At 45.2% G+C, this 14,454-nt stretch overlaps 1 protein-coding gene across 1 annotated transcript in view; it reads right to left on the reverse strand.

Annotated features, from left to right (window-relative positions):
* Positions 1-4,192: 4,192 nt before the first annotated feature.
* Positions 4,193-14,454, reverse strand: part of pdcd4a (programmed cell death 4a) — a 46,464-nt gene continuing 36,202 nt past the window's right edge. Inside the window, exons 8-11 of the mRNA XM_080189290.1 lie at positions 13,461-13,568; positions 10,221-10,328; positions 7,645-7,784; positions 4,193-5,496 (exon numbers count right to left, since the gene is read on the reverse strand). Coding sequence (XP_080045416.1) covers positions 5,445-5,496; positions 7,645-7,784; positions 10,221-10,328; positions 13,461-13,568 — 408 coding nt within the window. The 3' untranslated portion in view covers positions 4,193-5,444. The remainder of the gene's footprint in view (positions 5,497-7,644; positions 7,785-10,220; positions 10,329-13,460; positions 13,569-14,454) is intronic.

The following is a 14,454-nucleotide window of genomic DNA, read 5'->3' on the forward strand; positions in this document are numbered from 1 at the left end:
CCTCACCCTAAGCCCGTGGCCCCTCGTACTGTGCGTTTCTAACATAGGAAATAGCTTACCACTGTTTGATCTATCTATACCCTTCATAATCTTATACCTCTATTAGATCCCCCCTCAGTTGCTGTCTTTCAAGGGAAAACAACCCCAATTTGCTCAATCTTTCATCATAACCCAGTCCTTCCATAACAGGCAACACCCTGGTAAACCTCTGCACTCTCTCCAGGGTCTCCACGTCCTTCCGGTAGTAAGGCAACCAGAACTGGACGCAGTACTTCAAATGCGGCCTAACAAACGTTCTATACAACTGCAACATTAGACTCATAAGAAATAGGAGCAGGAGTAGGCCATCTAGCCCTTTGAGTCTGCCCCGCCATTCAATAAGATCATGGCTGATCTGTCGTGGCTCAGTTCCACGTTCCCGCCCTCTTCCCCATATCCCTTAATCTCCTTGCTTATCAAAAACCCATCAACCCGCGTCTTAAAAATATTTAGCGAGGCAGCCTCCACCACTTCAACGGGCAGAGAATTCCAGAGATTCACCACCCTTTGAGTGAAGAAGTTCCTCCTCAACTCCGTTCTAAACCGCACCCCCCCCTTTATCTTGAGGCTGTGCCCCCTAGTCCTACTGTCCTTTCTGAGCGGGAAGAGTCTCTCCACCTCTATCCTATCCATTCCATTCATCATCTTATATGTCTCAATGAGATCTCCCCTCATTCTTCTAAACTCTAACGAGTACAAGCCTAGTTTATTCAGCTTCTCCTCATAGCTCTAGATACTTGGCTTTGTATCTCATGAGCCTTAACCTTTTCAACCAACCTACCATGAGGGACTTTGTCAAACGCCTTACTGAAATCCATATAGACGACATCAACAGTTCGTCCTTTGTCGACCGTTTTTGTCACCACCTCAAAAAATTCTACCAGATTCGTAAGGCAAGACTTCCCCTTAAAGCCATGCTGCGTATCCCTAATCAGATCGCAACGCTCAATCCTCTCCATCAACCTGCCTACCACTGAAGTCAAACTCAGCGGCCTATAGTTACCAGGGTTATCCCTCCTACCCTTTTTAAACAACGGTACCACGTTCGCTATCCTCCAGTCCTCTTGGACCTCACCTGTGTGAAAAGAAGAGACAAAGATTTGTGTCAGAGGCCCAGCAATTTCATCTCTTGCCTCCCTAAGCAGCCTAGGATAAATGCCATCGGGCCCTGGAGATTTATCAGTTTTAATGCTACCTAAAAGCCCGAACACTTCTTCCCTCGTAATGGATAGTTCCTTCAATTGGTCTACAGCTCCCTTGCAGACTGTACCAGACATCAAGCCCCTCTCCTTCGTGAATACCGACGCAAAGTATTCATTCAGGATCTCCCCCATTCCCTCAGACTCTAAGCACAATTCCCCTCCTCTGTCCCTGAGAGGACCGATTTTTTTTTTTCCCTAGCCACCCTTTTGTTCCTAACGTAGGAATAAAACGCCTTTGGATTTTCCTTAATTCTACCTGCCAAAGCCATTTCATGCCCCCTTTTTGCCCTCCTAACTCCCCTTTTGAGATCCCTCCTACTCTTTCTGTAATCCTCCACCGCTCTGTTCCCAGTTGCTTTGACCTAACATACGCCTCTCGTTTCTTCCTGACCAAGTCCTCAGTACCTCTAGTAATCCATGGCTCTCTAATCCTACTTTTCCCATCCTTCCTCTTAACCAGCACATGTCTTTCCTGCACCCATTTCAGTTTTCCCTTGAAAGACTCCCACATGCCTAATGTGGACTTGCCCTCAAACAGCCTATCCCAGTCTGTATCCCTAAGATCCTGCCTAATCCGGCTGTACCTAGCCTTCCCCCAAGTTAGCACCCTCCCCTTAGGACAGCACTCATCCTTTTCCATTAGTCTCCTAAAGTAGAGAGAGTTGTGGTCACTATTAGCCACATGTTCACCTACTGCAACCTCAACCACCTGACCCGGCTCATTGCCCAGAACTAAATCCAGTATAGCCCCCCTCTCTAGTCGGGCTATCTACATACTGCTCCAAGGACCCTTCCAATACACATCTTACGAATTCCTCCCCGTCCGAACCCCCAGCTCTAGGCACCTTCCAATCCACCCCAGGGAGATTAAAATCTCCCATTACAACAACCCTGTTCTTCTTCCTACGCTTTTCTAAAATGTCTCTACATATACCCTCTTCCACTGCCCAGGCTGTCGGGCAGTCTGTAGTACACCCCTAGCTACCTCCAATTTATATTCTTCAGTTCCAGCCTAATATTGTTGTAATTAGCCTTCCTCCAATTTAGCACCTTAACTTGAGGACTACACTTATCTTTATCCATCAGTACCTTAAAGCTTACTGAATTGTGGTCACTGTTCCCAAATTGCTCCCCTACTGAAACATCATCTAGCCGGGCTCATTCCCCAATACCAGGTCCAGTATGGTACCTTCCCTAGTTGGACTATCTACATACTGTTTCAAGAAGCCCTCCTGGATGTTCCTTACAAACTCTGCCCCATCTATGCCCCGAGCACTAAGTCCCAGTCAGTATAGAGGAAATTAAAATCTCCCACCTAACAACCCTGTTACTTTTACACCTTGCCAAAATCTGCCTACACATCTGTTCCTCTACCTCCTGCTGTCAGTTGAGTGGTCCATAGTAAACCCCCTACATTGTGACTATATCCTTCCTATTCCTGAGCTCTACCCATATTGCCTCGCTGTATGAGCCCTCCGAGGTGTCCTCCCTTATTACAGCTCTGATATTCTCCTTAACCAATAGTGCAACTCCCCCACCCCCTTTACATCCCTTTCTGTCCCACCTGAAACATCTGTATCCTGGGATGTTAAGCTACCAATCCTGTCCTTTAATAGCAACAACATTATAGTTCCTAGTACTAATCCAAGCTCTAAGGTCATCTGTCTTATCTGTTACACTTCTCGTATTGAAACAAATGCACTTCAGTCCACCAGACCCTCTTTGATTAGCAACCTCACTCTGCCTGCTGCTTCTGAGCCTTACTGATTATTCTCTGGTTCCCCTTAAATTAATTCACCTTTGCTTTCCCTCGCCAAATTAGTTTAAATCCTCCCATGTGACACTAGCAAACCTCCCAACCAGAATATTTATGCCCTTCCAGTTTAATGCAACCCATCCTTGTACAGGTCCCACCCGCCCCAGAAGAGACCCCAATGGTCCAGATATCTGAAACCCTCCCTCCTACACCAGCTGTTTAGCCACGTGTTGACTGCACTATCTTCTGATTCCTAGCCTCACTAACATGTAGCACAGGGAGTAATCCTGAGATTACAACCTGAGAGATCCTGCTTTTTAACTTTCTACCTAACTCCCTAAACTGCTGCTGCAGGACCTCATCACTCCTCCTGCCTATGTTGTTAGCACCAATATGTAACACGACCTGTGGCTGTTCACCCTCTTCCTTCAGAATGCTTTCTGCCCATTCAAAGACATCCGGGACCCTGGCACCAGGGAGGTAACATACCATCCTGGAGTCTCTTTTCACATCCACAGAAACGCCTATCTGTACCCCTAACTATAGAGTCCTTTATAATTATTATTCTAATGCTCTTTGTCCCTCCGTGCTTAACAACAGAGCCAGCTGTGGTGTCACTGCTTGGCTGCTGCTATTTTTATTCCCTGATAGACCATCCTCCACACGAGAGAGGAAAATATGATTGAGAGGTAAGGATCTGCTTCTGACATTCTGCTGCCCAGTAAGTCTCAGCTTTAAGAGCATCAGGGATTCTCATGGTTGATATTCTGAACTTCATCCATTCCTGAATTATTTGCCTCCTCCATTGGTAAATGTTGAACATAAAATCATCTCTGCTGCCCCTCCACTGCAGCAATTCATCTAGTGCTACTCTGATCTTGTTCTCATCTCTGGACAATGATTCCCTTTGAAAGCCAAGACTGAAATGTGCGATTACCACACTGGAGCAGTGCATTCCAGATCCTGACAAGTTTCCGTCTACACAAAAACTTACAACTCAGATAAATGCTGAAATTCACCAGTTACCAGGATCTCTCATTTCGTTAGCAAGTCTGTCACTCAACCCGGGGAATTTGCAACAGACCTCTCAAGAACCAGAAGACTTAGGATAGCAAACTCATTCATTTTTGTTTATCTTTGCAAAGTCAAGTGATTCATTGAGCACATGGCAAAGAGAGAAATCAAAGATCACAGGTTGGTAGAATCATCTTTATTCCAGAGCCAACATTTCTTAAAAGCATTTCCTGTTATTAGAGTCAAAACTGCAATTCCCCTTTAGAGATGTGGATGTTGGGACAGTGGTTCAATTTTGTTTGGAACCAGTCATCCCTCTGTGATCTCATGCAAAACTGTTCAGTGCAGTTTGGTCTAAACCCCTTAGCCACCAATACTCATTAAGCTGCACAGATGTGTGGCTGCAGAGCAACCTGAAGGATATAACGGAGATTTCTTCCGCAAGAAATAATGCGTGCAAAGATGTTTAAAAGGGCGATGTGTGCTGAAAAGATTGGGCCTTGCAGAACCAAAGGGAACATTTCCCACCTGTAAAATCCTGCCCCCACTCTGTAGTTTGGGAGGGTGCTGAGCTCTGAGGGAGAGAGATTAGTTTGCACAGTAATGCAGCTGCTGAGCTCAGTATAGGATACATACACCAGAACACACGGCCATTAATTTTAACCCACTTTCCAACTCTGCACCCAACTGTATTCCACTCATTTTATTCCCAAGAAGTTTCAATGGTGACGACAAGGCCACTTTTCTAAATAGTGAGCTGCTATTCAATGCTGTCTCTGCGCTGGTCAGCAACAGACCATGGTGTCTGCACTCTCACATTCACAGGTACTGTGGCTGGTAAATTAATCCTGGCTCATGATTTATTTCATCCTCGCTAACTCAGATTCAGGTGAAATTTCCTTTCCTCAACTCCATTCTCCAGGGCAATGGGTGCCCACGATAGGCAAAACATTAAAAGGCAATAGATAACTATCATGAGGGTGGGAGAGGCAGGAATTCATCTCCTCAAACATGACTGTCCAGCCTACATACAAAGCTAACTGGAAACCATACTGAGTGCTTCTGCTCTGGACAGCTTAACAGGTATAAGCAAATGCTCTTTTGGATAGAGAGCCAGTGAGAGAATCAGCCCCTGGCCCAAGACAAATCAACTGTCCCTATTCTGTGACAAAATTTATCATTACAGCCAATAACTGGTAAATGCTGGGTACCCTGGACATAGGAGGGGGCAACTGCTCAGTGATTTAATTGCCTGCAATGTTTATCAAAATGGTGGGGTGAGAGAACAGGCTTCTGCACACTTGCTATTGCCACCTGATTCTGCGGATCTGTCACTGCTGAATCACTGGTGTTGCATGGAGAAATCTGGTTGAGGTCCAGGTAAAATACAGTATGTTGTGAGGGTCCAACAGCAGAGTATACACACTGAGGGCTTACTCTTTGACACGTCCACCATCTCCTTCACTCACAAAACGCTTACGGCCTCTGGGGGAAGCAACAAAGAGAACAGGTAGTCGTTTGATAGTACAGTTGTGTGTTGCTGAATACATTTTTGTCAAAGCTTTTCATCTGACAGTCAATGGAAATCAACAAATTTATATGCTATGAGAAAAGAGTACTGATGGGCTGGCTCCGATTGGGACAGAGGTTCCCATACAGAATACACCATTAGACGGTGCACAGCATTGGTGAACTTTAAGCTGAGCTGCTTGATTGTTTGAGCAATCATTGCCCTAAGGAATGAACCAGCAAATGGTTGTGTGTGTGGGTTTGTGTACATATATAAAAAAAAGGCTGTATATGCTCTTATCTGCAAAGAACAAGGCCCTGTGTATTAAAAAGTAGCTGCTGCCAGTACACACATGCACCATACTGTGAACCTGACTGAATCTTAAATTGGCTGTCAGTGAATGTGCAATTGCGGATTCACACCTAATGTTGGAAACTGTTTTGAGGTTTGACAGCATAGCTCATTGATACAATTCAACAGTCTTTGGGACGTACAACCTACATTTTATTTTGGTCTTTCATGGGATGTGGGAGTCCCCGGCTAGGCCAGCATTTATTGCCCATCCCTGAGGGCACTGAAGAATGGTCTGGAGTCACAGGCAGACCAAGTAAGGATGATAGATTTCCTTCCCAAAAAGACATTAGTGAACCAGATCAGTTTTTACAACAATCAACAATGGTTTCTTGGTCATTATTATATTTTTAATTCCAGATTATTATTGAACTCATATTTCACCATTTGCTGTGGTGGGATTCAGATACAGATTCCCCAAAGCATTAGGGAGGGTGTCTAGATTACTGGTCAAGGGATAATATGTCAAAGTCACTAATATCACTCTGGCACTGAAATTCACATTATGCATTTTGTATGATAGGCAGAATGTTTTTTGGCTTGATGGGAGCATCCTGTTAGTGGCAAATGCCACTTGTTTTGCTCCTGCACAGTAGCAGCACGAAAGCCCCAGCTTCACTTATTCACAGTTTTGAAATACCTAACCCTTCCTCAGTGATCTGACTGGGCACTTTTCAGGCCTGTTTGTGAGTTTGCACAATATACAGAATAAAATGATTTGACCAGGGTAGCTATTACCTGGCAGGATATCTTTGATGCTTAGTATGAAGCTTGCATGGGCTCTATTTGGAAGGTGGCTGGCTGGTAAGACCAATCGTATTGTGCGTGGAACTGTAAGAATCTAAACGCATATCCTGACCATAAAGATAGATATGTGGTAGACCATGGTAAAGAATGTCCTTGCAGATTTCTTAACCAGTACATCAAGGAAAGGGAGTTCATTTGACTGCTCCATTTCAAAGGTGCATCTGAGTGCAGGATGTAGCATATTAAGACTGACAATGTTTGGCAGTTAACTATCAACCATCAACTAGTGTATTCTTCACAGCTTTGCTTCTACCAGATTTCACTTGCCAACCAATCAGCACTCTCAGCATAAATTTATTTCCCTGACATTGCATTCTAGCAAATGGTCTGATGAGTATAGGATGAAAAGCTTTGACCAAAAAAAATGTTTTTTCAATAATTCTAAAGAGAACATGATCCAAATCAACAAACAGCGACTCAGTGAGAAAACTTCACACCAGTGAAGTGAAACCAGTAGTGGCTGCTGTAGCTCAGGAGCTGTTTGATTTGAACTGGGCATTAAAATTGGCCAGGATTCTGCACGTTGGAAAGTGAGTATGTGTTGGTATGGGACAGGTCTTGGCTAGAATGCTCTCATGGAGAGACGTGTCTGACAGCTAGAGATGCAGAAATGTTGACACACATGGAAAACAAGCACTTCAGCAAAGCAAAGGAAGGAACTTGCATTGCTGTGTATAATGGAGAGTGCAATGCCCAGTCACAGCATTGCTCTGCATAACAGAAACTGGTCTTAGAAATTTGCACTGACACCTTTCACATCCTCTTGAACATTATTCCTTAGCTCAGTTTAATACTACACCGACAGTGCAGGATCCTCTCAGCTCTGCACTACGCACAAACTTGTGACCCTGAGATGGAAAATGCTGAAGACTGCCACAATCCTGTGTAGGGGATTAGCTGAGTCAATCTCTCAGTACTGAGAATGGATGTTGAGAAACTCCTTCGTGAAACTTTTGGTGCCTTACCGTGAAGGGCAGCTATCGCGAAGCTGCTTGGTTATAACCGCTTCCTGGAAACAGAGGTCTACAAATTTCTCCAGGATTGTGTGGGCGAGCGGCACATCCAGGTTTATATCTGGCAACTCGTCAAACACTCGCTGGAAGCCCTGAAAATGAGCACACACAAAGTTGCACTAGTCCCTGTCCAATTACACATTCCAACATTTTATTTAGCTCACTACTGATGTTAGGCTAACAGCTATTTCCCGTATTCTCTTAAACAGCAAAGTTACGTTTGCGACTAATCTTTAGGGAAATGAGTGAATCTGCTGTGAGCCAGTTCAACTTAACGTGGTGGGGGGGGAATAGTTCAAGCCCAACTATAAAATTACTGGGCAGCTTGGTTTATGAGGAAAGGCTAGAGTGGTTAGGTTTATATCCACTAGCGTTTAGAAGAGTAAAACAACTTAATCAAAAGCTTTTAAGATCCTGAAGAATCACTGACAAGGTGCATGTGGAGAGGATGTTTCCTCTTGTCAGAGAATCTATAACTAGGGGTCCCTGTTTAAAAATAAGGGAAGTTGCTCATTTAACACAGGAGAGGAGAAATTTTCTCTCTGACGCTTAGTGCAGAGCAGGGATGTATTTCTGAGGCTGTATAACTCTGCTCAGTGTTGCAAGCAGTTTTGGGCGCCATATCTAAGAAAAGATGTGCCGGCCTTGGAAAGGGTCCAGAGGATGTTCGCAAGAATGATCTCTGGAATGAAGAGCTTTCCGTATGAGGAACGGTTGAGGATTCTGGGTCTGTATTCATTGGAGTTTAGAAGGATGAGGGGGGAATCTTATTGAAACTTAAAGGATACTGCGAGGCCTGGATAGAGTGGACGTGGAGAGGATGTTTCCACTAGTAGGGAAAACTAGAACCAGACAGCTTAACCTCAGGCTGCAGGAGTGACCCTTTAAAACAGAGATGAGGAGGAATTTCTTCAGCCAGAGAGTGGTGAATCTGTGGAACTCTTTGCCACAGAAGGCTGTGAACGCCAGGTCTTTAAGACAGAGATAGATAGGTTCTTGATTAATAAGGGGATCAGGGGTTATGGGGAAAAGGCAGGAGAAAGGGGATGAGAAAATACCAGCCATGACTGAATGGCAGAGCAGACTTTATGGGCCAAGTGGTCTAATTCTGGTCCTGTGTCTTATGGTCTTATGGCTTGAGAGTCTTTGGAGCTTTCCCTCAAAAGCACTGGAGCAGCTTTGAATATTTTTATGACAGAATGAGATAGGTTCTTGATTAACAAGAGGGTGAAAGGTTATCAGGGTAGACTGGAATGTGGGGTTGAGGTTAAGGTTGGATCAGTCACAATCTTATTGAATGGTGGAGCAGTGTTGAGGGGCTGAATGGCCTACTTCTGCTCCAAATTCGTATGTTTATTATGATTGAATAGGCAACCGGGCGGTTGGAGTAAAAGTGACACCTTTATTCAGGAAAAGCTGCAAGGACATTCTGAGTAACCACTGGTTGGTAAGGTTTTCCAAACAATTATAGGTGAAAAGAATAAACGGGTAGTTGACGAGGTTTAAGTTAATTAAGGAGAGTCAGCCACAAGGATTGATTCCAGGAAGACAAACTGAATTTTTTATGATGTGACAGAGAAGGCTGATATAGGAAACATGATGGATTTTAAGAAAGTGTTTGACAAAGTACCGCATAAAAAATCTGGTTAACCAAATTGAAACTCATACTAGGAGGATGTACATCACGTTTGATTAAAAGTTGGCTTCAGGACAGGAAACAGTGAGTTGTGGTAAATAGTTATTTTTCAGACTGGAGGATTGTAAACAGTGGTTTTCCCAAAGGAACGGCATTGGGACCAGTGTTTTTTGATAGATGTAAATAAATGATTCAAATATTGGATTAGAGAGCAGAATTCCTAAATTTGCTAATATCATCCTTGGAGGTGTGGCAGACATTGAGGGAGATATCAATCAACTGTAACAGTTAATAGAGCTAGCAGCGCAGATAGATAGCAGGATCATAGAATCCTACAGTGCAGAAGGAGGCCATTCAGCCCATTAAGTCTGCACGGACCACAATCCCACCCAGGCCCTAACCCCATGCTTTTACCCTAGCTAGTCCCCTGACACTAAGGGGCAATTTAGCAAGGCCAATCCACCTAACCCATACATCTTTGAAGTGATGGAATTTAATACAGAGAAGTGCGAGGTGATGCATTGTTTAAAGTTTATTTATTAGTGTCACAAATAGGCTTACATTCACACTGCAATGAAGTTACTGTGAAAATCTCGTAGTCGCCACACTCCGGCACCTGTTCAGGTACACTGAAGGGGAATTTAATGTGGCCAATGTACCTAACCAGCACATTTTTGGAGTGTGGGAGGAAACCGGAGCACCTGGAGGAAACCCACGCAGACATGGGGAGAACATGCAGACTCCATACAGACAGTGACTCAAGCAGGGAATTGAACCTGGGTCCCTGGAGCTGTGAGGCAGCGGTATTACCTTGATGCCATGTATAACTTCAACCAGCGGAGACAGTTTCCCGATTCCCACTGATTCCAGTTTGGCTCTGGTTCACACTTACCCGGTTCATCTGGTCCAGTGTGATCAGCCCACTCTCCCACAGCATCTTCAGCAGCTTCACCATCTTTGCTGCTGTATTTCCAGTCGACTCCAGCACCATGACAACTGCCTGAGGGGAAGAAGCTTTTCTGTTTACACAGCTCTTTGCACATCCTGGTTCAGAACCAATCAATTACTTTTGTCGTTATTATTACTGTGTAGGCAAACGCAGCAGCAAGCTTCCACAGCACAACATCGAAATTTATATATAAAAAAAAGCTGAACTGCTCATTCAAGTGGTGAAGGAAGATGAATATTGATCCCAGGCACTGGGGAAAACTCCCTGCTCTCATTTCAATAATGTCTGGAATCTTTATTAGACAAAACCTTGATTTACTTGATCTTTGACAATGATGCATTCAGTCCTTACTAACACAAGATCATATACCTGTGCAGTAACAGCTAAGGTTAAGCTGAAGCCTGCTCTCTTTCTCTTCTGATTATATTGGATATGTTTATCCCCATTCTTCTTTAACTAAACGTCCAGATCACTGCCCTCCCTTCATTTTTTTTATGTGAAACTGCAGTCAGCCCAGAACTTTGTGAGGAGAAACATCCTTCTCTCCACTGGCACAGGTACCCACAGTCCCTTCTCCCCTGGCACAGGTACCCACAGTCCCTTCTCCCCTGACACAGGTACCCACAGTCCCTTCTCCCCTGACACAGGTACCCACAGTCCCTTCTCCCCTGACACAGGTAACCACAGTCCCTTCTCCCTGACACAGGTAACCACAGTCCGTTCTCCCCTGACACAGGTACCCACAGTCCCTTCTCCCCTGACACAGGTAACCACACTCCCTTCTCCCCTGGCACAGGTAACCACAGTCCCTTCTCCCCTGACACAGGTACCCACAGTCCCTTCTCCCCTGACACAGGTAACCACAGTCTCTTCTCCCCTGACACAGGTAACCACAGTCCGTTCTCCCCTGACACAGGTAACCACAGTCCCTTCTCCCCTGACACAGGTAACCACAGTCCCTTCTCCCTGACACAGGTACCCACAGTCCCTTCTCCCCTGACACAGGTAACCACAGTCCCTTCTCCCTGACACAGGTACCCACAGTCCCTTCTCCCCTGACACAGATACCCACAGTCCCTTCTCCCCTGACACAGGTACCCACAGTCCCTTCTCCCCTGACACAGGTAACCACAGTCCCTTCTCCCTGACACAGGTACCCACAGTCCCTTCTCCCCTGACACAGGTACCCACAGTCCCTTCTCCCCTGACACAGGTACCCACAGTCCCTTCTCCCCTGACACAGATACCCACACTCCCTTCTCCCCTGACACAGATACCCACAGTCCCTTCTCCCCTGACACAGGTACCCACAGTCCCTTCTCCCTGACACAGGTACCCACACTCCATTCTCCCCTGACACAGGTAACCACAGTCCCTTCTCCCCTGACACAGGTAACTACAGTCCCTTCTCCCCTGACACAGGTACCCACAGTCCCTTCTCCCCGACACAGGTACCCACAGTCCCTTCTCCCCTGGGAAATGGGCAACTACTCCCCCTGCTTCTCCCCCAGAATAAGCTCTTAGCTGGAGGAAGCCAAAGGGTGCTGGTTTCCCTAGGGACAATGGGACTGTGTAACGATAAGGTTTCACTCTGGGTGACTGATTACAGGGCTGGCCTAATGGCAGAACCCAGCTGTGATTGAAAATAATTCTGAAACTAAATCCTCAAAGACAGAGACAAGTTCAGGGATCTGCTGCTGTGAAGGATATGGAAATGGCTGGATAAGAAAAGATTAGGGCCTGTAATAATGAAGTTGCTGACAAATTATAACAAACTACCTGCTTCAATTAGTCTAACACACCCACCGGTGGAGAGCTTTACGTCCGAACTCACCCGCTCCTTTCAAGCACATGACACTCGCCATGTGATATGAGAGTCATGGAATCATAGAACCCCCTACAGTGCAGAAGGAGGCCATTCAGCCCATCGACCACAATACCACCCAGGCCCCACTCCCGCAACCCCAAGAATTTACCCTGCTAATCCCCTTGACACCAGGGTCAATTTATCATGGCCAATCAACCTAACCTGCACATCTTTGGAGATCAAAACAGACTAACTGCTGGTTTCTGTAATATCCTCACATCTCCACGATTAAAGTCAGGATTTCACTTGCCTTTAAGAAACATGTTATTTGCTTGCTTGAAGTTGCCCAGTTTACAGCACTGAGTCATTGACAAGACATTGACTGGGGCCTCAACCTTTCCCAGATAGCAAACAGCTATATAAAAAGTAGAAGCAGGAGGCCATTCGGCCCTTCAAGCCTGCTCTTCCATTATTCTTGATAATGGCTGATCATTGAATTCAATATCCTGATTCCCGTTCTTCCCATATCCCTTGATCCCTTTAGTCCCAAGAGCTATATCTAATTTCTTCTTTAAATCAGACAATGTTTTGGCCTCAACGACTTTCAGTGGTAGTGAATTCCACACATTCACCACCCTCTGGGTTAAGAGATTTCTCCTCACCTCAGTTCTAAAAGGTTTATCCCTTATCCTCAAACTATGACTCTTAAGTTCTGGACTCCCTCAACATTGGGGCCATTCTTTCTGAATCTACTCTGTCTAATCCTGTTAGAATTTTATATATTTCTATGAGATCCCATCTCACTCTTCTAAACTCTAATGAATATAATCCAAACTGACTTAGTCTCTCCTCATATGACAGACCTGCTACCCCAGGAATCAGCCTGGTAAATCTTCACTGCATTCCCTCTACAGCAAGGACATAGACAAGGACACCAAAACTACACACAATACTCCAAGTGTGGCCTTACCAATGCCTTATACAATTGCAGAAATGCTAAATTTTGTGTTTAGATCAATGGAATTCATACCTAGCTCTCCCCACCCCCCGCTCCTGTCTCCAAGCAACAGAATATAAACAAGATGAAAATGATCTTTCAGAGCAGGAAGAATCATCCCTTCTCATATTGAGTCTGCCATAGCAGCAGAGCAATGGCTATCACTTCCTTCTAGCTACAGATTCCCCCGGGACAAAACATGGGCAGGTAAAGGAAAGGGAGGAGAAGCCATTAATATTTACTGATACTTCACAATAGCAAATAATGTTTCTTCTTTCAGCAGATCAGCTGAGGCCTGGAACTCCTTCCTGCATCACAGCCAAAGTGAGACAGTAGCAGGAATAGAATCCCTCCAGTGCAGGTGGAGTTCTCTGCTCACCTCATAAACAAGCTCATGGTGGAAATGTGGCACCTCCAAATCTCGGAGACAATGTTCAGCTTCAGCCAGTTCTCCCGAGAGCAAGAATTCCTTCAATATGAAGTTCATCTGGGTCAGAGAGAGAAGAAGTCAGCAAAGTGCAGGCAAGAGAGGGTGGACATCAAAAGGATGCTGTGGCCAAACTCAGGTGATAATTCCCAATGCTGACCACACATCACAGGGACAGGCACCCTTGGCCCATCAAGCCTGTGCCAAGCCGACACTGGAAATGATTCTCCTTCCTCTGGTGGTATACTCCTTCTCATTGAAATCTGTTCCTTTCAACTAATGCTCACAAAATACAGGCAGCACATTCAAGGTCCACAGAGTAAACTCGAGCCTTGAATCAAGGCTGCCTTAGTTACCCAATAGGCTTGTAGCACAGGGTGGGATCTTCCTATGCTGTGTTAGCCCAGGTGGTGTATTCAGAGACTAGGTCACCTGTCAACATTTTTGTAGATGTATTATTTACAGAGGGAAGCACACTGGCTAACTCAACCCTCAATGTGTGACGAGTGATAGAGGGGTCAGGGCATTACACCAAGTGGGAGAGAGAAAACCAGAAGAGAAAAGCCTACAAAAGGACACACGCAGACTATGAGAGCAACAAGGTAGCAGATCAAATATAAGCTCGGTAAGTGATCATATCCAATTTAAGAAACAGGGTATTTCTTAAATTGGTGACAAGCAGATATGTTGGTAGTGAGCTCTGGCGTCCTTGTACATGAACCACAGCAAGTTAACACACAGGTACGTTAGGGACATTCTTCCAGTGCAATTTCTGTAATTCTTGTAGCAATGAATCAGAGCCTTCTGACACTATAAAGTTCGTTTCTGTACAACAGGAAGGCTAGAGGAGCTGATGAAGGTTTTCTCGATTACTTCTAGAGGAGTGGAGGAAATAAATGTCCCATCAGGAGAGTTTAAAGAGAGTGGACCTGTATCCTCTGGAGCT

This window comes from Carcharhinus amblyrhynchos, chromosome 1 (genome assembly GCF_965287045.1).
Source record: "Carcharhinus amblyrhynchos chromosome 1, sCarAmb.v2.hapA, whole genome shotgun sequence".
Classification (NCBI taxonomy): Eukaryota; Metazoa; Chordata; class Chondrichthyes; order Carcharhiniformes; family Carcharhinidae; genus Carcharhinus; species Carcharhinus amblyrhynchos.